Below are 25955 nucleotides of genomic sequence, written 5' to 3'. Positions count from 1 at the left end.
GAGCTGCGCCAGGTGACGCTGCGCCGGAGCAAAGCCCACGAGGGTTTGGGCTTCAGCATCCGCGGCGGAGCCGAGCACGGAGTCGGGATCTACGTGTCCCTGGTGGAGCCCGGCTCCTTGGCCGAACGGGAGGGGCTGCGCGTCGGGGATCAGATCCTGGGGGTGAACGGCAAGCCGCTGGACAGAGTGACCCACGCCGAGGCCGTCAAGGTAACGCGGGCTTCGTGCTCGACGGGTGTGCGCGTCCCGGAGCTGCCCTTTCCCCCTCGGCCCCGTGTGGCCGTTCGGTTACGGCTCGGGCTCGTCCCGAGGTTCGGGGCGCGGTGCGAAGCCGCTCCGGGGTCCTCGGGGCTGAGCGGCGCTGCTGCCTTCTCCCGATGTCTCTGTGTGATGTGGCAGCGCCGACTGTGCTGCTTTCTTCAGTCTGAGAAGCGTTTGAAAGTTGGAAATTTGCAGGAGCCGCACTTAACAGTGCGCACTGAGCCGCTGAACCGTGCTGCCTGTGCTCAAAGGAAGAGAAAGCGAGGCACAGAGTGCCCAAAGCAGAGCAGGGAGAAGGGATAGAAGCTCTAATCAAAGGCATAGGGCTGCTGATAGCTGTGTGTTTGGACCTGGTGCTCGGTATCCTGAGGCTGTGTCCGTGTGTGAATGACCCTAAGCCATTCCCTACCTGCGTAGCCACGATCGTGTGGCTGCTGGGCTCAGCAAACCTACGGAGCTGGGGAATCAGCCTTCAGGGCTGCAGCTTGCAGGCAGTGCACGGAGGGTCGGTGTGTGGGGCAGTGAGACCCTTTTGTAGCTGTTTGTGCTTTAACTCTTCCATAAGAAGCCAAAGCATTTCTGTGCACAGCCCGCTCTGGGCGGTGTGTTTCTCCAGCATTGAAGTTGTGTGGCTGTGAGCTCCCTGCTCTATCCTTAAATCTGTGCTCCATACAGGGGCACATCTGCTGCCTGGCAGCAATGCTGGCCGTCCTGAGACCCGAGGGAAAGTCTGTAGGAATTCTTTCTTTCGCTGCTGTTTTGTTCTAATAACAGAAAGACAAAGACAACGTTTCTGGAAGTTAGCCTTGCAATTCTGTGCTCTTAAAACTGTGAGAAAAGCCCCACGCATTTCGTCTGCAGCGATGGGGAGCCAGGTGTCAGGAGTTCTCATGTCTGCTGAATGATTTCATCTCTAATTCAGCCCACTGCACCGGGTAATTCACATAATAACTCTCAGTTTGTTCTCTAATACAACGTACGTGATGCCTTTTAGACTCTATTAATGTTGTGTGAAGCTAAGTGCTTCCTGCACAGAAATAATTCCCGTAGGATGCAGTTTGATAAGGGCTTGCTCTGTGACGAGAGCTATATTTTACCACTGCTATTTTAATAGGTAAGCTTAAAAACTGTCTGTTTGGGAGCTGAACTTCTTTCAGCTGTTGTGTCAGTCCTGGGGCTGTGCTGGAGCTCCTGCATCAACTCCCATCCAGGTGCTGTGACCATGGGGAGCTGCAGGGTGACCCTGAGACCTCAGCTCATGGTCAGTGTCACAGTTCTGCAAGCACTTCTGCTCCATCAGAGCAGCCACTTTGTGGCTTGGTGGGGAACCACAGATTTGGGCTTTTGATAGAAACCCCAGCTGCACAGTGCTCTCCCGAGTGCTGCCTGCCTGTTTCTCTGCGCCGTGATGCTGTGGCTCTCTGAAAAGGAGCACATTTTAGTGCTGTGTTTCCATCTCAGCTGTCCTGCAGCTCGAAGCTGCCCGTCTGTGGCAGCCTTGCTGTGCAGAACATCACAGTGCTGAGAGGGAGGCTGTCAGAGCTCATTGCTTGGGGTGTGAGGGGATGGCAGTGCTCAGGAGCTCCTGTGTGCCCAACGTGCTGCAGGGATGCTCAGCTGTGAGCACACACAGTGTGATGGTGTAGGTATTTTAGTGAAAATTAGATTAACTTACAATTATTTATTTTTTTTTTAGTGACAGGATTAGCTGAGCACTCCAAAACAATTCACTTAATGATTGCCTTCTTAACCTTTATGTGAGCAGTGGAGTTTTACGGCTTGGCTGCTCAGTGCTTTCTCTTTCATCCAACTCAAAATTAAATGAATCCATTACAATTACAGCTCCATCATCCTGGAGCTCAGGACTGCACTTCAGACAAAGATCACTGTCACTTGAATTATGGCTTAAGAGACAGAGCTTGTGTTGTCTGTTGTATTTCTAGCAGGCAGCTGGCTTTCATCAGCCTCGCTACAGTTTGTGCTTGATTGTAACAGAAGTGCTGAAAGTTTGTGTTAATAAACTCTAATATTGTGTCCAGAGCAGCTGAGGTGCTTGCAGATGATGCAGAGACGTAGCAGAGATGTGCAGCTCTGAGCAGAGAACAATTCCACCTTCCAGGCGGCTTACAGAAAAGCAAATTGTGTTTTCAGTGCTTCTTCTGATGGCTAATGAATAGATGATGGCTATGGGACTTGTTTGCTGTGGTCGGTGATCCCACACCGTGCTGCATGATCAGTTGGCAGGCATGGATGCAGCCTGGTTCTGTGAGGTTTTAAAACCTCTGAGCACTGGGAACTGAGTCCTGGGTGGAGAATGGGGAGCAAAGGCAGTGCATCAAGCCTTGGTTCTGTAAGAGTATCAGCCTTGTTGCTTTCAACAAGGAAAAAGGGGGAGGGAAGGAGCTCACCCTGGGACTTGGAGGCATCTGCATTTCAAATCGTTGCAATGCTCCATACAGGGAAAGGCTCCTGGTGGTGTCACGGTGGCACTGGTGGTGCCTTGGGGGCCGGATGTTGGGCTGCAGGTGATGAGGTGCTGCTCCATCGTGGCAGCGTGCTAATTGAGCCTATCAAATTAATGCTGTGTGTGAGGTGGCTCGGGGTGAGCGTGTGCATATGGGGCATCCCTGATCCTGTTGCAGTGGGGCTTTGGCTGCTGGACTGCTGCATTCCCTTGTTGGTGGGCTTCCCTTCATTCCACCAGCCCTAATGAAATGAAGGATTACACCGATGCAGAAGAATTAGGTGGAGGTCCTTAATCTCCCCACTCATAGTATGAAGATGCTGGCACTTGGCTTTGGCATTGGCTCCTTCAATGGGGCCGGTGTTGCTGAGGGCATCTGTGGTTCTCAGAGTACAATTGATGTGATTTGCTGTGCTCCTTGTAAATAAATAGCTCTGTCTTGGAAAGATAACCCGAAGGACAAAGCCTGTCCCTCTTCTAGAAGAAAACAAAAGCACTGTTGTGCCGCACAGCCGGCGAATGGAAGTATCTCTTACTCTGTTCCTCTGTCCTCGGGGAAGATGATGGATTTCCTTGACACTTCCCTCAATGCCGTGTCTCCTCGGAGAATGATTGGGCTCTAAATCCCTTCTCCTGAGCTGACAGCGTGTCTGCTGAGCGACGTGGCTGCAGCGAGTGCTGCTGTCACCGCTGCCTGCAGCACCTCTGCTCCTGCCCAGTGCCTGGGTGCTGTGCTCAGGAGCTTTGTGCCGGCACTGCTGCTCACCTCATTTACCCACATGGATTCTTTCAGAGTTTGTTTTTCACCAGGTTACTGACCGTCTCTAGGCAGTGGGGGGGTTTGTGGATGCTGTTTGCGTTATTTCTCGCTTTTCGGTGTGCAAGAAAGAGCAGGAAGGAGTTAGCTTTTATCTGGGTTGTTGTTCTGAAAGCACGGAGAGGCGATGCGGAGCTCCTGCTGCTGTTAAGGCTGCCTGGGGCTGTGCGAGGGATGCGCGGGGCAGTGCTCGGCTCTGCGGGTGGGAGCTGGGGGGGTGACAGTGGGGTGTCCTTGGAACTGAGATCTCCTCTGCCCTTCCCAGGTGACAGGGACACGGTTTCCCGATGCCCCGAGGCTAACTGCCTGCAGTCACAATTACGCATCCATTTACATCGATTTGCATAAGCACCTCTTGTTGAAAACCAAACTGCTGTCGCCTTTGCCTTGCGAGAGGGAGAGAGGTTGGGCTGATCCTCCCGCAGGTCCCGTCTGCTCTGCCGAGGAGTCCGCCTCACCTCTCCATCCTTCTGTGCCGACCTCTCATCCCGCACTCCACCGTGGGTGCCTCTGCTCCCCTCCTTCTGCCCGTACACCGCTTCTCTTCCTCTCTGCCTGCAGAGGAGCCGGGTACCCAACGCTCCTCCACGTCCCCGTGCGAAGTCCCAGCCCTGCCCCTGCAGCCCCCACCCCTATAAGCGCACACAGGGGCCGCTCCATCCCCGCTGGCACTCGGATGGGAGCCAGCTGAGGCGAACAAAACCGGGCTTAGAGGCTGGGGTGCATCCCAGCGTAGCTCAGGAGACAGCATTCAGACAAACTTCTGCGAATCGCTCCTGGGTGGTGCTGGAGCTCGCACAGCTCCCTCTGCCTCCCTCCTGTGGCATCTTTGCGTTCCTCTCCCCTTAACACTTTGCTCGCTTTTGCTTTTTGGGTGGTTTTTACCTTACTATTTCTTGGAATTGGTGCAGCACTGGGTGTTGCTTTGATGGATAACCCCCATACTGACCCTCACAGCTCACGGATGGAGCGAGTGCTTGGATGCCCGCTACCCGAGCAGCCCCTAGTCTGTTATTTTTGGAAGCAAGCATCTTGCTTCTGCAGTGAGGGGGAGGATGGCTCTGAGTTAATGCTGCTTGTTTCAAACTGCTATCTACCCTCTAAGAGGATGAATTGGAATAGATTGCTCATTTCATTAGCAGCGGAGGTAAGCGAGTGGGCTGCGTCCGTACGAGACGCGTGTTATAGTCAGGCTGTCAGAGGAGTGCTAGTGATTAATTGCCATTCAGTTCTAACATCTGTATTCCTACCAGGGGATTTCTGAAGGCCTGGAGATGCTTTTTGCACAGCCTTCAGCCTTCCAGCTCCTCCAGAGTGGGAAGAACATGAGAAGAAGGGGAAAGTCCTCAATAGCGTGAGAGCAGCGTTGCAGTGCTGCTGTTACAGCCTTCACACCGTGGTCTTCCTCATATGAGTTATAGCTGAGGCAAAGCCAAATCACTCTGAGCTTGGAGCAGAGTGCAGCAATGTGCTGCAGGGCCCTGGGGAAGTGAGGTCTGCGCTGATGCCGCAGAGGGATTAAGGAGGTGGAATTATTTTATTTAATGGTCCACTGCAAATGGGTTCGGTTCAGTGTGCCCATCAAACAATGTGCTTTGTCAAGAGCTTGCAGGCTGGATAGTGCTGCTAAGGGAGCATCTCTGCAGTGGTTGGGCTTCAGGATGTGCGTGTGCCTGAGGAAGAAGCTCTCCCTGTATTCATCCCACCCACAGCCCTTCTTTTCCATCAGCCCCACAGGGCAGAAGCCCAATGGTTTGCAGAGGAGGGTACAAAGATGGAGACCTGCACTGAGGGTTGGTGCAACTGGCCAAACCCGTGCTCAGGTGGGCTTTAGGACTGTGTGCAAGTACATTCCAGGAGGCCCGGGGGGGAGAAATGAGTGGTTAGGATGGGCAATGGTTCCTGGCTGGTTGTCTGGCATTCATGGAGAGCAGCTGGAAAATGGATGCTGTGCTCTGCCATGGATATATGGTGCCTCAGCACTCCTTTCTCTGCTGAGGGAGCTGCCTGCGTGGTCTATGAGTAAATCAGTGCCTTTGGTCCCAGATTCATTTACACAGTATCTCTACACCCAAAGCACTTTCTGTTATCAGAAGCCTTCAACCTCCACCTCATCTCAGAGTTGTTTTGCTGGGGCAGCCCCACATCCAGCTGGGAGCTGCAGTGCTGGGGATGCCCTGGGGATCCTGCTCAGTGCTGGGGGCAGGGGGGGAGAGTGAAGAAGAGAAGTTTTCCCCATGCAGGAAGATGGAGAGTCGCCCTGCTCACTCACAGCTCATTGATGGGCGCCTCTGTCTCTGGCTGTGCTGTGGGAGCTGCTCCCATCTGGCTCACAGATGCCTCATGTTGCAGCTCTGCTGCCAAGCGCTTCGTCAAGGTCTGGTTTGCTGTGTGGATGTGCAGAGGCTCCGTAGACCTGTGCCAGGTCTCGTTCCCATGCCTGCTGGAGAATGGAATGTGTGCTGTTATCCCTGCTCTCTTGCCTTCCTCCCCACACAGGGGCTGGGCTTTGACTTCTAAAACAGCAGAGATTCCCCAGCTGGTGGGACCTGCAGCCAATGTATTTACTTGTATTTAGCCCACAAGCTGAGACTTAACTTAAAAGTGCAAATAAAGAATCTTCTCAAGCTGGTGGAAGCTCATGAGTCAAAAATCTGTTCTTGTAAATAAATTCAGCTGCAAATGTGCTGACCTACATCGACAGAGGCTTAAGTACCTTGAGAAGGTATGTGTCTGAAGGCTGGGGCTGGACAAGGACTGAGGACATCCCCTCTCTTCCTTTGGAAGGGGCCAGAGGCTGGGGCTGCTGGCAGTTACATTATTTAGCCCTGAACATCCAGCCCAGGCAATGGGACGTTCTACAGATGTGTTTGCTGGGAAGAGGCTGATTAATTTGCTGTCTCCAGTAATTAACTTCTCTGTGTAATGCTGCAACTTGGAGAAAGTCTGCAGCGAGTTGGTAGTGGCAGCCTCATGCCTGTGAAGGTAAGGGCACATGGAGCAGTTTCATCACAACTCAAGCTGAAACCATGCTGGGTTCCCATTGCTTCTCGTGAAAGCAGAACTGGGATTGCAGGACCAATTTTTTTATTTATTTTTCTTTCTTTAAGTCCTTTTTTTTTTTTAATTCTTCTTTCAACTGGAATAGGATTGCAAGGGGAGGACTTTGCCTTGTCAGCATGGTCCAGTCTGGCCTGGGGAGCAGCACTGAGAGTGCTGTGATGTCTGCCTTACCCCACCCGTATAGCAGCAGTGCCATTTGGCACAGGGTCTCAGTGAAATGGAGGATGAATGTGGCCAGGAATCCTCATGCCACAGTACAAATATCAGTGCTGCCAAGCAGAGACGTTCTGAGCAGCCATCCTTGTGCTCCTGTAGGGTTCCAGGGCCCTGCCAGCTCCTGCTCTTGTGTCTCTTCTTCCACCCAGGCTGCTCTGTCCCAGTGGTGCTCAGCTGTCACCTGCATGCATAAAACATCTCCCTGCTGTAGGAGAGCCCATCTCCTGTGGCCTCATCAGCAGAGCTGCAGGGAGATGTGAAAAGCCCCGTGTAGACCTCTAGCTTCTCGTGCTTGCAAAGTTTGCTGCATCTGTTTCTTGAACATTGCCTCCAAAGGCAATGACTGCCATCTCCATGGGCAACCTGTTCCAGTGCCTGATCTCTGCTTTGGGGAATACATTCTTCCTGATATCCAACCTGAACCGCCTCTGGTGCAACATAAGGCCATCACCTCTCATCCAACCCCCACCTCACCACAACCTCCTTTCAGGGAGCTGTAGAGAGCACTGAGCTCCCCCCTGAGCTCCCCTTCCCCACGCTGACCCATCCCAGCTCCCTCAGCCGTTCCCCATCACACTTGTGCTCCAGACCCTCACAGCTCCATGCCCATCTCTGCACCGCTCCAGGGCCTCCGTGGCTGAGCTCGTCGTGGAGCAGCACAGCAACCGTGGCTGGGGAAGCTATGGGAAGTGGAAGTGCTCTGATGGGGCTGCAGGTTTCACAGCCCTCGTTCCAGTTCTCCAGGCACGTGGTGACCTTGGGAGCATGTGATGGACTGGCAGCCAAGCTGCTGTATGTGATGGGGAGGTGGTGAGCTGGATCCTTCAGCTCTGGCAGGGAGAAGCAGGAGTGATGCCAGGCTGGAGCTGGGACCCGGCCAGCCCAGCAGTTCTGATGACATTACATTTTGCCCATGAGCTGCCAGAATTGGTTCTTTGCTGTCACGAGCTTTGCTCGGCAGCTTCTCTGCTCAGTGGGGAGAGGAGACCTTGCAGGGGCAGCTCATCAGAAGGACGCATGTATGGAAAAATACAAAGCAGCTCCTTTCTGAGAGCAGATCCTGAGCGTTGATGTTCTTGAGGCCTCGGAGGGATCAGCACTCACGGCTGTCTCCAGAGAGCTCCCATAATGTTAATGTTATTTTAATAAAAGCAATGTCAGCTCCTCGCAGTGAAAGTTGGGGAGGCAGGGGAGCAGTTGCAAATAGCCTTATCTGCATCTCAAGGCCATCTTGGTGCATGCTGTTCGAAATAGATTTATGTATTTGTTAATGGCTGTGCTCATTAATTGCTGGCTTGTCCTGGGAGGGCAGCTGGTGAGATCATAGGATGGCTTGGGTTGGAAGGGACCTTAAAGATCACCCAGCTCAAACCCCTCTTCTGCAGGCAGGGTTGCCAACCTCTTGATGGCTGAATTTCTGAGAGTGCTGTCAATGTCTGTTGGACATCAGGAGCATTACTAAAGATGGAGCTTGGGACCAGGCTGGGGGGGACAAAAGTGCTGCTTTCCCAAGCACTGAGCCCATTCAGAGGGGCTCAGTCTGGGACTCAGCCCAAGCTGGGGTTCCCTGCAGGCATGTCATGGCTTCATCTGCTGATGGGGAGAGCGTATTTCCTCTGTCATCGACAGCAGCATGGCTTGGGCACTGTGGTAGTTCAAGAGAATATAAAAATCCGAGCTGTTTCACTGGCTTTTTCTGTCGCTCATTACATTCTGTAGGTGTGCAGAGTAACTTGACATCTTTCAGCCTCCAGGAAGGACAAAGCCTGTCCTGTCATTCCAGAGCCCCAACGCGGATCGTCCTTCCCCATCCACAGGCATTCAACTCCCTCTTCTCTGTGGCTTCTCCTCCCAGGTTCTGAAAGGCTGTAAGAAGCTGAACCTGTCCGTCCATTCGGTGGGACGCATCCCGGGGGGCTACGTCACCAACCACATCTACACCTGGGTGGACCCGCAGGGCCGCAGCGTGTCCCCGCCGACGGGGCTGCCTCACCATCAGAACAGCTCGCTGCGCAAGGACGGCGAGAAGAGGAGCCACCTCCAGCTCCTGCAGGAGGGAGATGAGAAAAAGGTGAGCAAGGGCAGCACCATGGGTCTGCCTTACGTTACCTGCTGCCATGCAGGTGCCGACCATCTTCACTGATTTTGTGGGTTTTGCTTCCTTGGGTACTGCGAAGGCTTGGGATGGAGGGGTGGATGCTCTCCAAGGTGGTGGATAGGGAACCTGTTGGTCCTGTGTAAGAAGGAGATGCTATTGCCTCTCTGCTGCTTATTAGATATCCAAGTACTATCATATGAGTGAGCAGCCCGAAGGCATGGAGTTACCCGAGCCTCAGTATTTCCATCTTGCCATCTAGAGATCACCCAGCACTTCAACTGTGTGCCCTCAGCTCTGTCTGGAGAGGCTGTAAGGGATCTGTAAGCTGCAGGCTCCCCGTCTCAGCCAGAGAGGGGAAAATCTAATACAGGATGAGGGAGTTTGCTGTTGAAATATTCATGTTGGCCACGAGGGAGAAGGGCCTATTATTTTTTACTTTAAAGAGGAAAGAAAAGCAACTGCTGCTGGCTTGCTAGTGTCCCCCACCCCCTACCACTCAGTGTCACCTTGATGCAGTCCCAGCAGAGCAGATAGGCTCTTTGAAGCTGCAGGCAGGAGGTGTTGCTCTGCACGTCGTTCCTTTGCTGCAAGCTGGGTATCAACACGCAAACCTGCAGCTGTGTGAAGCCCCTTTCCAACGTTGGATGTGCAGGGAGATGTGATGCAGGGCTTGGATGCTTTTGCACAAACTCACTCTTGAGGTGTGAGGGGCACCATCTCCGGGTTGCCCTATGTGAGACATTCAGGCCTGAAGCTGGCTGGAGAGACTGTCTCTGCGCCAGGCTGTGCTGCTCTGGTGCCATTGCTGTGATGCTATTTTATGTGGCAGAGCACTGGGGAGTCTGCCAGCCTGGAATGCCCATGCTTCGTGGTACTCCCAGCTCGTGGCATGCTGCCTTCAGCAGCTCTTTGCCAAGCTGTGAGTATCTCCCTGCCTGGCTTTCCCCAAATTTGTGCTCATTCTTCCACTCCCTGGCATGACCCATAAATGACCAAAGCACTTCTGTATCCAAAACGTCCTGCTTTGCCAGCTGGCAGTGAAAGGAAACCCCACCATGAACATGATCCGTGATGGAGGGGTTATTTGGTCTGACTGCCTGTGTCATGGGGCACAGCACGTGCTTCAAACACCAATTAGCAGAATCATTTTGTCCTGACTTTACCATACACCCCTGAGAGGTGAATCCACCCCTATAACAGGATAACGGTCAGCCTTTTGCTTTTTTTTAATTATTATTATTATTTGTTTGTATGCATATTGCTGCTGTAAATGGGATTATCCTGTTGACAAATATCATGCAAATAAATGCAACGTATCTCTGGTTAATTCAGCGCAGTCAGCTGGAACTGACAGGTACCCCCGAGGGCTGTTTGATTTCTGGATGTTTGCACTTCCTAAGGGAGAGGCTGGGGATTTGTGTGCTTCCCCCCCCCCCACCCCCCCTCTGCAATTTCTAATTGATCTGAATGTCCTGGAACACATAGACCAAAGCTTTCAAGCTGGTGCTGTTTGGGGAAGCGCAGCAGATTGGATTTTAGCCCTGCAGCAGGGGGATGTAAACCAGAAAGTTTGCTAATGCTTTGCCACAGTTCAGTGAATCTGCTGTAGTTAAGGTGATGTTTCCAGTTTTGGCAAGGTGAAATTCAAGGTTGGTGGAGGCATCCCACATTCATCAGGCAATAGAGATGTCCCTGCCTGCCTCCAGCCCCACAGGTTCCCATTGGTGTTTTTGATCTGTCCAGCCTCAAATCCTCTGGATTCTGACAATGGCAGAGACCACTTAGGCTGTGAATTGTCATTGTTGTGCTTCTGGGATTGACAGCTTATTTCATTAAAAGCACTTTGGAAACCATCAGCCGGCAAAAACTCATAGGTGCTGCTGAGCTGGGAGGGAGAAGAAACGCTCTGCAAATGTTGGGCTGATAATTCCCTAAGAAATGCCATTTCATCGACTAAATCCTTGCTCTAATGTGTTGATTGCCAGGGGAACTGCTTATTCCTTTATGTTTTTGGTGCAGGAGAAGAAAGAAAAAAAACATATGCATAGAAGAGAATGTCTCTTTGCCTCCAGGCAGTTTTGTACTCAAAAGTAGCTATATTACAAAAGGAAAAAAAAAAATCCAAAAAGGAGAAATACATCTGTGATATCATTGCACAACTTGGATGTTATTGAGAGCCTAATGGTGACTACTTGAGCATGAAGGATAATAGAAGCAGGCGAGATGAGGACAGATTTCTTTCTATTAGATGACAATGATGTTTTCCATGTGAAGCAGCGCTGCTCTCCGCACCTCTTGCAGTTTGCTTGCTCTGACCTTGCTGAGCTTTGCAGCCAATCCAGGCTGCTGAGGATGTGTGGCCATTTCCCCATTCCCCTGCAGTTTTCTTGCTGCTCCCAGCCCTGCAGCTGGTGGATTCTGTGCTGGCCCTGCTGGGTGGAAGGTCTTTCAGATCTGGGTTGCTTGGGCTCTGTGTGCTGCTTTCCACCTGCTGCTCCTTCAGTCCGGGTTTGGTGTGTGTGTGTGCAAATAAAGTGGTGGCGAGGCAGTGGAACAGGTTGCCCAAGGAGGCTGTGGATGCCCCATCCCTGCAGGCATTCAAGGCCAGGCTGGATGTGGCTCTGGGCAGCCTGGGCTGCTGGTTGGCGACCTGCACACAGCAGGGGGTTGGAACTGGATGAGCATCGTGGTCCTTTGCAACCCAGGCCATTCTATGGTTCTGTGATAAAGCAGCTCCTGCAGCACTGCAGCAGTGCTGTGTATCTCTTACTCCATCTGATGCTATCAGGGAGGGGAGATGAGCTCTGCTTCCAAACCCCTTGGGGCAGTGTTGAAAGGAAATGTAAATATTCGGATCCAGCTTAGAGCAGTGCTGGCAAAAGGTGTTTATTGTCCAGGGATGCATAGAAGAGGGGGGAGTGCAGTCAGTACAAAGCTATTTTCACACCGATCTGTGGCTGTGTGTGCTTTGCTGCATTTCTGCTGCGTGGATTGTCATCAAAATTGGGGAATTATTGAAATGCATGGCAAAGGCATGGCAAAGAAATTATAGTAGGAAAGAAACCTTGAATGTTGCTTGGGCAGAGGGGGAAGAAGGAGGATTTTGGACGAGCTGACTGCTTTTCCGCTTTTAAAAAATACAGTCAAACTTTTTGTAATGTAGTTGTTCAGTGAGTGCAACGTGTTAATGCAAATAAAGAGTTAAACTGCCCTTAATTTTACGGGCAAATGCTGTGCTGGGTGTAGGCAGTCTGCTTGGCCCTCTTCTCTGCCCTCCCTAAAGAGACACAGTGCTCAAAGCACTGGGAAGCTGAGCTGCTCCCATCCTGCCTGGTTGTGGGTAATTACTGAGTAGATGGACAAGCCCAGGGAGCCATGGCAGAATGACACCTGCTGTCATCCATGGGTGGTGACAGCACAGGGACGTGGCCGTGCTCAGAAGCACAGAGCTGAGATGCTGCTCTGCAGTTCTTGGGTGCCACGTCAGCATCTGTTCCTCCTCCTCTGCAGGTGAACCTGGTCCTGAACGAGGGGAAGTCCCTGGGGCTCATGATCCGAGGAGGGGCAGAGTATTCCTTGGGCATCTACATCACCGGTGTGGACAAGGGCTCTGAAGCTGAGAGCACTGGCTTGAAGGTAAGAGTGAAGCCGAGCAGGATGGGAGGGATGGAGAGCTTCAGCTGTAGCACAGGGCAGTGCTGGCACACAGCTGTCAGTGTGAGGCCACTGCTGCATCTCTGGGGTTGGCAGGTGAAGAAAGTCACCTAGCTGGCAAGAAAGCATTTTTCATTCAAGTTCTTGGTCCTGTGCTTTCTCCCTGCTTTTCACACCCAACCCCATTAGGTTTGGGGCCAGTGTGTGCACGAGGTGCCCCGTGTGCCTGCAGGGCTGTGCAGGGCTGCTCAGTGCGAGGAGGCTGGGCTCACAGCAGTGCAAACAGGTGCGTGCTGCTTTCATCCTGCAGCGCTGGCATTTGTAAGGATCGTGTCCTACCAAGCAGAAGCAGCACGACCAACCTTGGGGTGATCGATATCAGCAGCCTAACCTGGTGTGAGGTCCACCCTAAAGGATGCTCTGTGCAATCACGTTGTGCACTTTTGCTTTCTGCATTGCAATCCCGTGGGCTCTGAGTGCTGTCTCCTTCCCTGCTCCTTGTGTCTGTGAGTCTGGGTGGACACTGAACTCCCTGGTGTTCTCTCAGTGCACTGAAATGGTGGTAGGCTGTTGAATGTTGAGGGGATAATCCTGATATTTAACAGGGTGGGCATCAGCAGGTTGCATCCAGCTGGGCACTGAGCTCACTGCAGTCCTCTGTGCAGACAGAGGAGAGAGAGGGAGATGTTTGCTGGGGGAATTCAAGTGATCCTGAACTTGTCCTCTCCAGGCTCCTGCTCCTCTCGTGGAGGGAAGAACTGGTGGTAAACATGATTGCTGAGAATGCACTGCTGTGTTCTGCTGTGTGGGCTCAGCTGGAGCTGGTGGAGAGGTTCCTGCTGACATCTCAGGCAGTGGGTACTTCTGGGGGTTTTGCTGCTTCCTCCAATGCCAGGGTATACTTTTTTCTCATCGGGATTGTTTTGGCAGTGGGTAATTAGCTACAGCCCTTTTCAGTGTTAGCCCTTTTCAGGGCAGAGGATAAAACCCCATTTAATGAGCTGCCGAAGTTGATGCCTGGTCCCCAATACTGAGTTTGCAGCACAGAGGCCGGGGAGAAGGAGGATGCCTGCTCCCCAAGCCCTGGTGATGCTCTGTGTGCTGTCACTCATTGACAGTGACCTTGGGAAATGTGCCGCCAGTTCAGCTCTGCAGTCAGCATCAGGTGCCTCGTTGGTACTGCTGACCTCTTGATGTGGCACCTGAATGGGGCAGGGACTTGAGGAAATCTCTGTCTGCCATAGAGCCATGCCTTTATCTTCTCATTTCGGCTGCTTTTGTGCCGTGCTTGGCACAGCCATAACTGGTGTGGGTGCTCTGGGTACGGATGGTTTCTATATATGGTCCTGGCACACCAGCATCCTGTAAGTATCAAGGGGGAGGAAAGATGCTCTGGGGCAAAAGGATGAGCAAAACAAAGCTGTCCAAAGCAAGCCAAGACTCAGCAGCATGGTTTTGCATAAAGCATTTGCTAAATTATTTGCATTATTTGCTGGCAGCCAAAGTGGCACCACGTGGGGAATGCTCTGCAGGTGCCAGCAGGACGTGGGGCTGCAGCACTGCAGCCGCTCCAGAATTAAATATTCACCCCTCGGCCTTCTTCATGTTTATTCATCCCTGAGCCTTCTGACAGTGCATTCTTGAGGCATATTCAGAAATCCGAGGCTGAAGGCCGTGGGTTGGCAGGATGCTTGCTCCCAGCTCTGTCCATCTGATGGACGTGGCAGATGAGCTCGTCCTGCTGCTGTCCGTGGCTCTGCTCACCCCAGTTTCTTCTGCATTCGTTGTATTGCAGATTTCAGGTAGCTTTCTTTGAACAAACAACTCAATATTGAGTTTGCAGCACAGAGGCTGGGGTAGGAGGAGGTTGCTGTGATCCATATATACCCATGGACAAGGCAAGGAGAGAAAAAAAAAACAGACTATAAATAAGAAGTGAATGATTTTACACCATCGGTGCCATTCACAAAGCTGCCTCTTGTGTTTTGAGGCCCGCAGACAGATGAAGATAGCACAAAGTGGTGCATGACATAAAGAGGGAATGAGCCATAGGGCAAAAAGTGCAGCGAGGCGATGCAAAGCTGTGTGTGCCAGGTCTGGGCACCAAAGGCAGCACTGCGTGCTGTTCTCAGCCAGCAGCAGGTTGTTGTGCCCTTGTGCTGGGCACTTCACTGACAGGGATGGAAAGCAGAGACTTCTTGTCTCCTTGCTTCCCAGCTCCTTCTGCCTTGTTTTTGAGAAGCTGGAGGGTGAGTGGTGCATTAAATCCATCTAACTGCCTTGAACCAAAAAACCATGAAAGTTTAATCCCTGATATAGGAAACTATTAAAGATTCATAATTGCAATAAAACGACCTAATTGAATTGGGGTTCTGGCGGTCCCTCTCATTGCCTTGCCCAGCGTGTTAAGGAGCTGTGGGAGATGTTTTTCCAGCCTCACCACACACTCACTGGGCAAACAAGAGCCCCTGACTTCTCATTATTGCCAGCACTGCTTTAGAGAGCTCCATCAAATCCAGACACGTTATCTCTTCTCTAAATTTAACAGGCCTAATCTTTTCCATCTGTCCTCTCACCTTCATTGCCACAAGGCGTTTTTTCTCTTCTCTGGAACTTTCTGTTTTCTTCCCTTTCTGCTGGGCAGGCAGGCTGTACCCAGGGAATGCACTGACAGCAAGGTCACGCCTTTGGGTATCACCATTACACTCATTTTAGAGCTGTTCTCGAGACGTTTCTTGACACGGTTTCCTATCATGCACCTTTTGCTGCAGGTTTACTCGGTCCTTCTCAAATCACAGCTGCATGCTGAGCCACAGATCTCCTTCAGCTGTGTCTGCTCAGGTTGTTTCAGAAGCTTCCTCACATCTTGGCCAGTTGCACGGTCCTGCCTGGTTCTTCAGAGCATCTTTACCAGCTCCTTCCTGTCTGAACTTCCCCAAATAGTTGAGTGATGCTGGTAGATCTTGATTCTATTGATCTTGCTTTCACATTGCTACTACAGGCCTAGAATCATAGAATGGCTTCGGTTGGAAGGGACCTTAAATATGATCTTGTTTTGACGTCCTGCTGTGTGCTGGGTGCTCCCCAGCAGCTCAGGCTGCCCATGGCCCCATCCAGCCTTGGGCACCTCCAGGGATGAGGCACCCACAAAATAAAGCATCCTAGGATCTTCCTCCCCTCTTCTTCCCACCTCTGGGCTATTCAGTAATCCTCAGGTCTTCAGCTCCTTCTGTATCTCATTATAATTTCTCAGGGAGACCCTGTGCCATCCACTAGCTCTGCATCTGTTTTTGCAAGAAGCAAAAAGATCTCCACGTTCACCTGCCCAGTGCCCTGCTGCCTTCCTGTGTCCCTGCGTGGATCACAGCTCCCAGGGCTTCTCCAGCAAAGCTCTGGGTAGTGCTGGGGGAATCTCAGGTGCCAGCAGGGTCCGAGCCCACTGCAGGTGGCACGGCAACTGTGAGTCATGTCCTACTGGAGCAAATGGATGAGTCTGGAGAATTAATCCCAGCCCTCTGAGGCTTCCTCAGAGCAAACAGCAGAACGAGACAGACTGAGCTGCGGAGTTTATATTGACTCCCTGTGTTATTCCTTCAGCCTCAGAAGCTTTTCCCCCCTCCCTCTTTTCTCCTTTTCTCCTCCAAGACGGGGTGAGTTATTTAAAGAACTGTCTTGTTCTGCTTGCATTGCGGCATAAAGAAAATAAGATTGCATTTTGACAGAGCTGAGCAGAAGCCTATGGTTAAGCAAAGATATGAAAGAGCTGTTTCAAAGAGGTGGCTTATCAGAAACAGGGTGAATTTTGATATGTGGAGTGAGAAGTGCGTGGAATGCCCTAGAAGCACTTGGGACAAAGGGAAAAATGCCAGATGCGTGCTGTGCTTTGAACACAGCCTGACTATCTGAAAGCCCCGGAGTACAACAAAGACCCTGGCTGCAAAATGAAAGTTCAAGGGAGCAGCTGGGGAGGAAATGGGAGGAGAGGAGGGGTGAACCCCCAGCTGTCCCACGTCCCATAGCGTGCAAAGAAGTGGAGGCTCTGCTGAGGATCTCAAGTGAGCCCTCCATGCTGCACATGGATGTGAGGTTTGGAGCTCAGCAGGAAGAAGTGGGGCTGTGTATTCACTGGGGGTTGTTCCTAACCAAGTGGGGTCTTCAAGTCTTTCGAATGGAGAGGACTTGACAGGTGAGTCTGACTTGGGGTCCTAAATAGCTCCTCCAGGCTTCACAGCCGGGTCCATTAGTGGCTGTTGGCTTGGTCTCCAGCCAGCAGCACTTGGATCCTCTCCCTCATCTCATTATTTCTCCAGTTGCTTTGGTCCTAATTTGGTGGAGCAGTGGGAAAGAAATGCACACGGTGCCTGCCAGGCTCACCCTGTCCTTGCTCCGCAGGTAGGAGACCAGATCCTGGAGGTAAATGGCAGGAGCTTCCTCAGCATCCCCCACGACGAGGCAGTGAAGCTGCTCAAGTCCTCCCGTCACCTCATCATGACAGTGAAGGACATTGGGAGGCTGCCCCATGCCCGCACCACTGTGGATGAGACCAGGTGGATTGCGAGCTCCCAGATTGGAGAAACCCTCGTCAGTTCCACGGGGTGAGTGCTTGGTACAACCCCATAGGGGTACAGAGTGCAGAGCTGGCTCAAAGCTCCCATAGGGGCTGTGCAGATGTGTAGGGTGGGTGTAGAACGGCAGCACATCCTCTGCCATGAGATGCTGAGAGGCTCATGCCTCAGCCAGCTGCCTATGGGAGCACCCCCAGTGCTTAGATGTGTGGTCCCCATATCTGGTGCTCATAGACAGCGCCTGTGTGGTGGATCAAGGCTGAACATTGTGGGAGCTTTCCCCCATTAGCTTACAGGCAGCCAGGGTGTAGAACAGGTGATGACCGATGGGCATGCAGTGCTCAGTGCTGACTGATCTTCTCCCTCCTTGCAGAGTGGTGGGCGATCATGCTGCGGAGGCAACAGCCAGGGTAAGAGCTGCTAAAGCCCTTCCTTAAAAAAACACAGCCATCAATCTTTCCCATGGGAGGGAAGCAGCCAGCCAGACCCTGCCCAGCACTGTGCCTGCAGCTCTGCCTCAGCCTCCCCTGTCCAAGCAATCCTTCATAAAGTGTGCTGCTCCTTTTAAAATGGAAATGAAGCAGTGAGGTTTCACAGGTGGCTCACACTGATAATGGCTTCATGCTGTTTGCTTGCAAAACACCTCCCCAGCCTCAGCTCTATTGTCCTGGGGTAGCCCGGGTCTTGTCTGGCCTCATACACCTGTGGTGTGACAGCACTGCCAGGGATGGGAGCAGCATGGACCTCCTCTGTTAGATAGAAATCCCTCCCAGAGGAACAAGCCTTTTGTCTGCAGCCAGATGTCTCTGGCTTTGGCGTTGGTGACTCCTTTTGGAGCTTGTGGAACTGCGTGTTACACAAGATAGGAAGTCCCTTTCTTATGGCATCAGTTCCCCCAGCTCTGCCAGGGAGAAATACAGCCTGCTGTTACAACAGCGGCAGCTCAGTGTCTGTGCCTGTCGAGCAGAGCTGGGAAGCTGTTTATTCAACTGATGCATACTCCTGGCTGAGTTGGGCAGACATGGAGCAGGTGGCTGTGCTGGTGGCTCTTTGGGGTATCCAAAGCATTGCTCTTTTCAGCATCACTTCAGGTGATGTGAGAGCAGCAGACAGCTGGGGCTGGTGGGCATGGGGACCATTCTGGGCACTGCTGTCAGCTGCTGACTTCTCAGCGTCCCAGACCAAAACCAATCTCCTGTCTTCTTCCACAGCCCGTGTTCTACCGGGGCCTGGCTGGCTCGCAGGTGACACTGAGCAGCATGGTGAACCAGACCCGCGTCATGCTGGAGGAGCAGGCGAGGCACCTGCTGAACGAACAGGAACGGGCCACCATGGGCTACTACCTGGACGAGTATAAGGAAGGCCATATCTCTGTGGATGCTCTGGTCATGGCACTCTTTGAGCTGCTCAACACGCACGCGAAGGTGAGCCCCGAGCAGCGGTGATGGGATGGGTTGTCCCATATCGGGAGTGTGGTCAGGCTCTGACATCTCTCTGCTTGTCTGCCTGCCTGGCCCAGTTCTCACTGCTCTCGGAGGTGAGGGGTGTGATCTCCCCACAAGACCTCGATCGCTTCGACAACCTGGTGCTGAAGAGAGAGATTGAGTCCATGAAAGCCCGGCAGCCTGCAGGACCCGGCGTTGGCACTGACTCCTACTCCATGATGTCCTACAGTGACACCATCTCTTCCTCCAGCAGCCACTTCACCTCCACGACCGTCAGCTCAGCCCGGGTGAGCCTCTTCCTGCTGTTCCTTCACCTTTCAGTCCCTGCTCCTGGCAGCCCTACAGCAGGCTCACATCCCTCAAGTGCTATAAAGGCATTTCCCCAGTATGGAAGGGGCTCCTCCAAAGCTTTCCTTATCCCCTTACAGGGTGTGAGGAGCTCACCTTCCCTGGCTGCAGGCTGTATCACAGAACCCTGCTTTTAGAGACAGGAAAAGCAGGCAGTGTCCTGGAGTGATGATTTTTTGCTGGCTTTGAGAGTCCTTTGCCCCATCCATTTGCGTTGCAGCAGAGAGATGTGGGCTAAGCCAGCTGGAGGGAGTGCTGGGAAGTGTGTGGTTTGTAGGGTGACATTGCAGCATGTGCTCCATGCCCCCCAAATGTGATACCCCTAGGGGCTGAGCATTGCTTTATCCTCATGGAGGGAGCAAGTCTGCTTCCACCCAGGACATGTGGGCTGCAGCCATGCAGGAACCTCAGCAGCGTTCTGCTGTCACCCCATGCCTGCCCCTATCTTCCAGCTCTTGGTTTTCCATTCTAAGCCTCTGCAGAGGGGCTGGCTGCCTGCTGCCATCCCAGTGATGCCCAGCACTCAGGCCAGCTGCACCCTATCCAAACCCCTGCCCACTCCCCAGCACTGAGCAGCAGCACTCCCACGTCTCGCTGCCAGGCCCTCGTTGCACGCACCATCTAATTAAGTTATCATAATCACCCCGGAGCGTGCTGGCGCACAGACCCGAAATTAATTTCCTCGCCATAAAATGCCTTTCATCATAAATGCATTAGCAGCCTTGGAAATTAAAACCTTCTTGAAAAAGAACGGGTGATGAGGGGCTTTCTGCTTCTTTGGCAGCGAGCAGAGCAGCCCAAGTGTGGGATGGGTGGAACTGTGCTTCAGGGGCCCGTGAAACACAGCCAGTGGGCAGAGGGGCTTTGGGTGGATGGAGACTTATCTCAGCTAGCAGAAGAGGCACAGAGCTTACAAACTTTGCTCTGCTGCTGCTCTCCCTGGCAGCCTTCACGTTCAGTGTGGATGCAGCTGGATGTGGGTTCCGCAGGGTGGGCAGGCGGGAGGAGGGATGCGTTGTGCTGGGGTTTGCTTTTGTGGCTCGTTTGTTCTGCATCCTCCCTGATGTTCTGTTTTCGCTTTTGTGCTTGTTTTCATCTGCTTTTCCCCTCGCACGTCCCCAGGAGCGGCTCTTGTGGCTAATAGACCTGATGGAGGTAGGGGCTGCCGGCGGGGCGGAGCTCTGAGCGCTGCGGTTGCCATAGCAGATGGGCTGCGAGTGCGTGCGATGTGCATGGGGTGGGAGGAGGGGACGGACCCCTCCAGGGGCCGGCACACATCTCAGCCACGTCAGCGGCTGCCTCGTGTCTCCCAACTCTGCTTCTCCTTCCCGTGGCTTTGCTGAGCTGTAGGTCTTAGTGGTGCAGTGCGGGCAAGGCTCAGCTGTGAACCAAACCCAAGTTGGTGCCAGCATCCTGCTTGCACTATAGCCTCGTGTGCCACTGGCAGCTCGAGGCTGTGCTTTTGCAAAGCCCAACAGCACTGATGTCTGAGAGTTTTCCTTACAGACCTTGTAAGGAAAAGGTCTGTACGAGCATCTGTGCAGGAGGGATCCTTTGGGACACGGGTTAATTTGGTTTCGTGGGCAAAGTTGGTGACACCAGAGCAGGTTCCATCGTGGATTGGTGAGCAAACGTGCCAAAAACAGTCAGTATGGGGCTGATCAGCACGGTGACTTAAAGTGATTTTATCACAGGATTCTTGAAGGCTGCTCGGAGATGAGGCAGAGTGTTGTTTGATTGTGCCACCCGCTGGTTGGTTGTCTGAGTTTCATCACCACCTGTTGTAATTGAGGATTTTGATCTCAAGATGAGACCTACAAAGCAGAGGTTAATTGTAGACTGAAGTAATGTGATGCAGCTTGTCTGATCAGAGCAGCAGAATTTCTCATTTGCTTGCAACCAAAGCAGCCCTTGAGGGACTTTGTCCCTGCCTCCTGCCTCAGCCCTCATCGTTAGGATTAAGGAATTGAGATCTCTGTTGATTTCGTTTTTCTTTCTGCTACCTTCTAACAAATACACTGCCATCCAGGGCCTGACTCCATAGGTGCTGGCTTGCTCCCAGCTCCACGAAGCTGCAGGACTGGGTGCACTGCAGTAACTCAGCTCATTCGCCAGCCTGTCATTGGGCTCCATGTCACCAGCAGTAAGGAGAGGACGGTGGTGTGGAGCTGTTCTTCTATCTGGAAAGTGAAGCACAGGAGTCAGCAGCCTTCTTCACATCTAGCAGATGGTCTGCATGTCCCCAGAGAGAGCAGAATGAGAGCAGAGGAACAAGGGCCCTCCTACACTGGTGGCTCCAGCACCATTTGCCTCTCCAGTCCCAGCTGTCCCATTACAGGACTGTTCCAGCTCCCTGCTTTGCTCTGACCCCTCCAGGACAGGCACCATCATCCCACATGGATGTTGTGTGCTTCGTGTCATCCCCAGAGCACTCAAAGTCTGAGATGTCTGTGCTCACTGCCTGGGGCTTTTGCACACCCAGGCTCCCAGGCTCCTCCATCTCCATCCTCAAACCCTGCAGAGGTTTGGGAGAGTGGGAGAGGGGAAAAGCTGGGCTGCTGCTCAGGCTGGCACAGTTATTCAAAAGCAAAACCCTGTGAGAGTCAGGCTGTGTAGCTCTGCTACTGGAAAATAAGGGACTCATTTGGAGCAGCGAGGTTAATTAAAGGCTGATCTGTATTCCCCAGGGGGTGGTGGTTTCTCCACCACGTAATCTGCAAATGGAAACTGTTGGAAGCAGGCAAAGGCAGAGCTGGAGAGGGAAGAGTTTAGGGACAGAGATGAAGTTCACCTGAAGCTGCTCGGCCCTGCACTGCCCTCGTGCCAGGCACTCAAACCAGCGTGGTCCTTCTGGGCTTGCCAGAGCAGTTCTTAATCATTTTAATCAATATAAAGTTCAGCTGCTCTTGAAATAGCCCTACCTGTCTCCTCCTCCAGCCTCAGACACGTGGTACCACAGCAGAGCTTGGATTTGCACAGCACCAGGTCTGGCCCAAGCCTGATGGTTCTATTGCTGCTGCCAGATCTGCCTTCAGCCCTGGCTTAGCACAGTAACCCAACGGGTAGGGGATTCTTCTCTTTCAAAAGCCACCTACCACTGCATTGGATTGAATCGGTGACGACATCTGCCCTCATCAGAGGAAGGAGCAGACTTGCAGGCTGACCTCCCTGTTGTTCTTGGAACAAGTCACTGCTCTGAGCTCTCAGTCTCCGGGGTTCCTTCTGAAGCCACGGAGATAAAAGCACTTTGCATCAGTGTTTTTACTGCTCCTCTAATGCTTTTAATTGTCTCCCGCATCTATTTTGGGACACTGACATCTTACAGGCACAGCAGTAGCCTCCAGCAGATGGGCAAAACGCAGATGCACCAGCTTTGCAGCTAATCAGTTGTTTGTCCTGCAATAAATAGCGTGCAGTTGAACACAAACTGTACCCTGCCCGTTCCAGCACAGATGAGCAAACAGCTTTGTGTGATGGGAAGGCAGTCAGCCCTCAGTGAACGGCAGCGGTCTCAGGACCAGGAGCTGCTGCGGGAGCTACTGGGGAACTGCAGCACGCTGGATTTTTTCTGACTTTCTCTGGCCAGGACATGTCCTGAGCTGTGTTCTGACCTTTTCTAATGACATTTCGACTCTTCAGCAGCGGCAGCGGCTTCTATTTGCATTAAGACTGACCGCTCTCCTTTGCTGAGGGAAATTCTGTCTTTTTCATTGCTTGCCTTCCAGGGAAGATCCAGGTACTGAACCTGACACCCTCAGAGCTCATTCCTCCCCTCTCTCCAAACTAAACACAGGTTTGGGTTCAGAGGAGCCCACTGCCGTGCTGCAGAGGATGGTTCCCTGCAGGCCAGGCTCACAGCACACTTTGGGCACTTTATTAGCTTGGGAGAGGAGCTGTTTCTCAACTGAGTTGTTTGTTCGTATGGTGTGTGATTCTCCAGGAAATAAATACCTCTGAGTGAGAGATGCTTGCAGGGGGTTTAGGCAATACCCTTCATTGCTCTGCGTGTTCCCTATCGTGCTGGCATTTCAGTGATCTCTTGTTGCTGCCATGACCAGGTTTTCTCTGCGTTTGCCTTGCCAGAACACATCAGAATTGGAGGGAGGTGAAGACTGCCAGCAGAGCAGCATCAACACCCTGCCAGACATCTCTCTGGTAAGACAGCACACCTTTGGTTATTGATGATACTGAGTGTTACCTCAGGTTCTGTAGCAATTTGCTCTGTCACCGACCCCTGGTGCCACTGCAGTTGCTGAAGTAAAGCAACCAAACTGCTTTGGAAGAAGGATTCAGGGTGTCTGAGTAAAAGTAGCATCTGTGCTTACAGGAACCAGGCAAAAGTGGGATGGTTTGTCCTCTAATTGTCCTCATTTGTGAGTCATGTTGCCAATACTGTCCGAAAGATATTTCTGTGCGAATCAGCTGCTTTAGTGGATGGCTTTAGTGCCATGGGTGAGTGACTGGCTCTGTCCTTGCTTTGGCAGGATGACCTCTCGTCCTTCCCAGAAGAACCCCCCAATTTCAAGCCTCCCCCTCCTCCCACAGCCCCCCAGATGCTGGACCCCTCCGCTGCCCAGCACAGGAACCCGGGGAAGGACAAACCCAAGCGCCCTTCCTCCGAGTCCTCCCAGTCAGGCCTCTTCTTTGTGGCCCCCCGAAACCCCACACCCCCTCCGAGCCACTCTGAGAAGGACACCATCAGTGTGGCCTCCACTGCCACCACCTCCACCGAGGAATCCTCCTCCAGCGCCATCTACGCCACCATTTCCCCAGCCCCGCGTGGCTCCCGACGGCAAATGGACCCCCAGCTCTCCCTGCTCAGCCATCCCCCCATCGGCCCCTTCCCCAGAGTGCAGTCCCCCACCAGGCTGACCAGCCCTCCTACAGATGGCCCTGCAGCTGCCGGCTGCCAAAGCCCTGCATCCCCATCCCCACCTCCACCCCCAGCCCACCCCGCTCCCCCTCCTCCTAGCCCGCAGGCCAACCAGCACTTCATCATGGTGGAGGTGCACCAACCCAACAGCGAGCCCGATGTCAACGAAGTGAGGCCCTTGCCCCAGGCTCGAGGTGGGTGTGCTGCCAGGGTAAAGGCAAAATTGGAGGGTCCCCGTTGCTTTGTTTATTGGGGTGCTGGTTGTGAGTCCACTTTGGCTTTAGCTGGGGGGCTCATCTGTCACGCACAGTCCCAGTGCTGGGCTGTGGGATGGGAGTGCATCCTGCAGGAGGCAACATCCTGTGGTCTGACCAGCAGCCTGTTGGAGAGAGATGGATGTGAAAGCTGGACTGTTTGGTGGTGAAGAACTGGTTGGATGGTCATAGCCAGAGGGCTGTGGTCAATGGCTCTGTGTCCAAGTGGAGGCTGGTCAGGAGTTGTATTCCCCACGGGTCCATCTTGGGACTGGTGCCCTTGAACATCTTTATCAAAGCCCTTGACAATGGTATCAAGTTGTACCCTCAGCAAGTTTGCTGTGTGGTGCATCTGACTCCATAGAAGGAAGGGATGCCATACAGAGGGACCTGGACAGGCTTGCCCACGTGAACCTAATGAGGTCCTACAAGGCCAAGTGCAAGGTGCTGTATTTAGGCTGGGGCAATCCCAGACGTGAGTACAGACTGGGAGAATAAGTCCTTGAGAGCAGCCCCGTAGAGAAGAACCTGAGGGCCCTGATGGATAGAAAGCTGGACATTAGGCAGCAATGTGTGCTTGCAGCCCGGAGCCAGCTGCATCCTGGCCTGCATCAGTAGCGGGCTGGCAGATTGTCCCCCTGCCCTCCTCAGCACGGAGAGACGTGGGGCTGTGGGAGTGGGTCCAGAAGAGGGCCGTGAGGATGCTCAGAGTGGCACTGCCGCCCTCCCGTGGCACCGCTCTCCCACTGCAATTAGTTCATTAATCACGGTAATGAGAGGAACGAGCGCCTGCTTCGGGCAGCGTCCTGCTCGAGGGGCATCAGCGGTGGGACCCAGCGCTTCCAAAGGGACATTCCCAGGGCTTGAGACCTTCCTGCAATGGTTCCCGATGCCCATTTCCAGGCTCCTTCCGCACCCACATCCTGCATCCTCCAAGGGGATGAAGCCCCAGTCTGGCAGCTCATGCTTCAGGAGCAGGAGGGGAAGGCTCTGGGTTGGCTCGCAGTAATTCCAGCAGGATCCTCGAGCTCACCGTCCTCTCCCAACCACCCCAATTCATGACCCAAACTGAATCCCAAACCCAAACTTGGGGGCACTTGGTGCTCCCAATGCACAACTCTGCTCTTTGGGATGGGTTCACTTGGGAACCTCGCTCTAAAATGAGGTCCAAGCACTGGGGACCTGCCCAGCCCTGGGGGCAGAGGAGATGTCCTGGCACAACCAGTCCCATCATCCGACCCCCCTCTAACAGCCCACATCTCTCCGCAGCCTCCACGCTCTCCCAGCTGTCAGACAGCGGGCAGACCCTCAGCGAGGACAGCGGGGTGGACATCGGCGAGGTGGAGGTCAGCGGCAAGGATAAGAGCAGGCAGCCGGTCCCTGGGAAAAGCAGAAGCCTCAAGGAGGGCACAAGGAGTGAGGGGACAGCAGAAGGAGCCTCCAAACCGGTGAGGATGGGTCCTGGGGGCGCTGGGGTCAGAGATGAAGGGAGAGAACATCATTGGTAGGACAAAGGGGAATGGTTTTAAACTGAAAGAGGGGAGACTGAGATTTAGGAAGAAATTCTTCACAGGGAGGGTGGTGAGGCGCTGGCACAGTGTCTTGCTTTCTGCATTTGTGTGCTGTGGGATCGCAATGGGTGGCCAGAGCCCCTCAGCATCACTGCCCTGTGCCCACAGCCAGGGCTCCTGGAACCCACCTCGTGTCTGATCCGGGTGTCCAAGAGCGCGCCGACTTTGGGAATCGCCATCGAGGGCGGAGCGAACACACGGCAGCCACTGCCCCGCATCGTCACCATACAGGTAGGGGGAGCTGGGGATGGGGAGAGCTCAGCACACGTCCCAGCCCTGTGCTCCCTGTTAGCTTGGGAAAGCCCCACAGTCACCTGCTGTCAGCC

The 25955-nt window shown here is 53.2% G+C and overlaps 1 protein-coding gene across 1 annotated transcript in view; it reads left to right on the top strand.

Moving 5' to 3' along the window:
• The window catches only part of WHRN (whirlin), a 35070-nt gene that overhangs the window by 3356 nt on the left and 5759 nt on the right, over window positions 1-25955 (top strand). Inside the window, exons 3-14 of the mRNA XM_019621298.1 lie at window positions 4-210; window positions 8677-8892; window positions 12430-12555; window positions 16966-17168; window positions 17512-17548; window positions 18350-18562; window positions 18658-18870; window positions 20054-20086; window positions 23015-23086; window positions 23416-23998; window positions 25328-25506; window positions 25738-25952. Coding sequence (XP_019476843.1) covers window positions 4-210; window positions 8677-8892; window positions 12430-12555; window positions 16966-17168; window positions 17512-17548; window positions 18350-18562; window positions 18658-18870; window positions 20054-20086; window positions 23015-23086; window positions 23416-23998; window positions 25328-25506; window positions 25738-25952 — 2297 coding nt within the window. The remainder of the gene's footprint in view (window positions 1-3; window positions 211-8676; window positions 8893-12429; window positions 12556-16965; window positions 17169-17511; window positions 17549-18349; window positions 18563-18657; window positions 18871-20053; window positions 20087-23014; window positions 23087-23415; window positions 23999-25327; window positions 25507-25737; window positions 25953-25955) is intronic.

Source organism: Meleagris gallopavo, chromosome 19 (genome assembly GCF_000146605.3).
Source record: "Meleagris gallopavo isolate NT-WF06-2002-E0010 breed Aviagen turkey brand Nicholas breeding stock chromosome 19, Turkey_5.1, whole genome shotgun sequence".
Taxonomy (NCBI): Eukaryota; Metazoa; Chordata; class Aves; order Galliformes; family Phasianidae; genus Meleagris; species Meleagris gallopavo.
The sequence above is the reverse complement of the archived record's forward strand: the minus strand, read 5'-3'. Positions and strand labels throughout refer to the sequence as shown.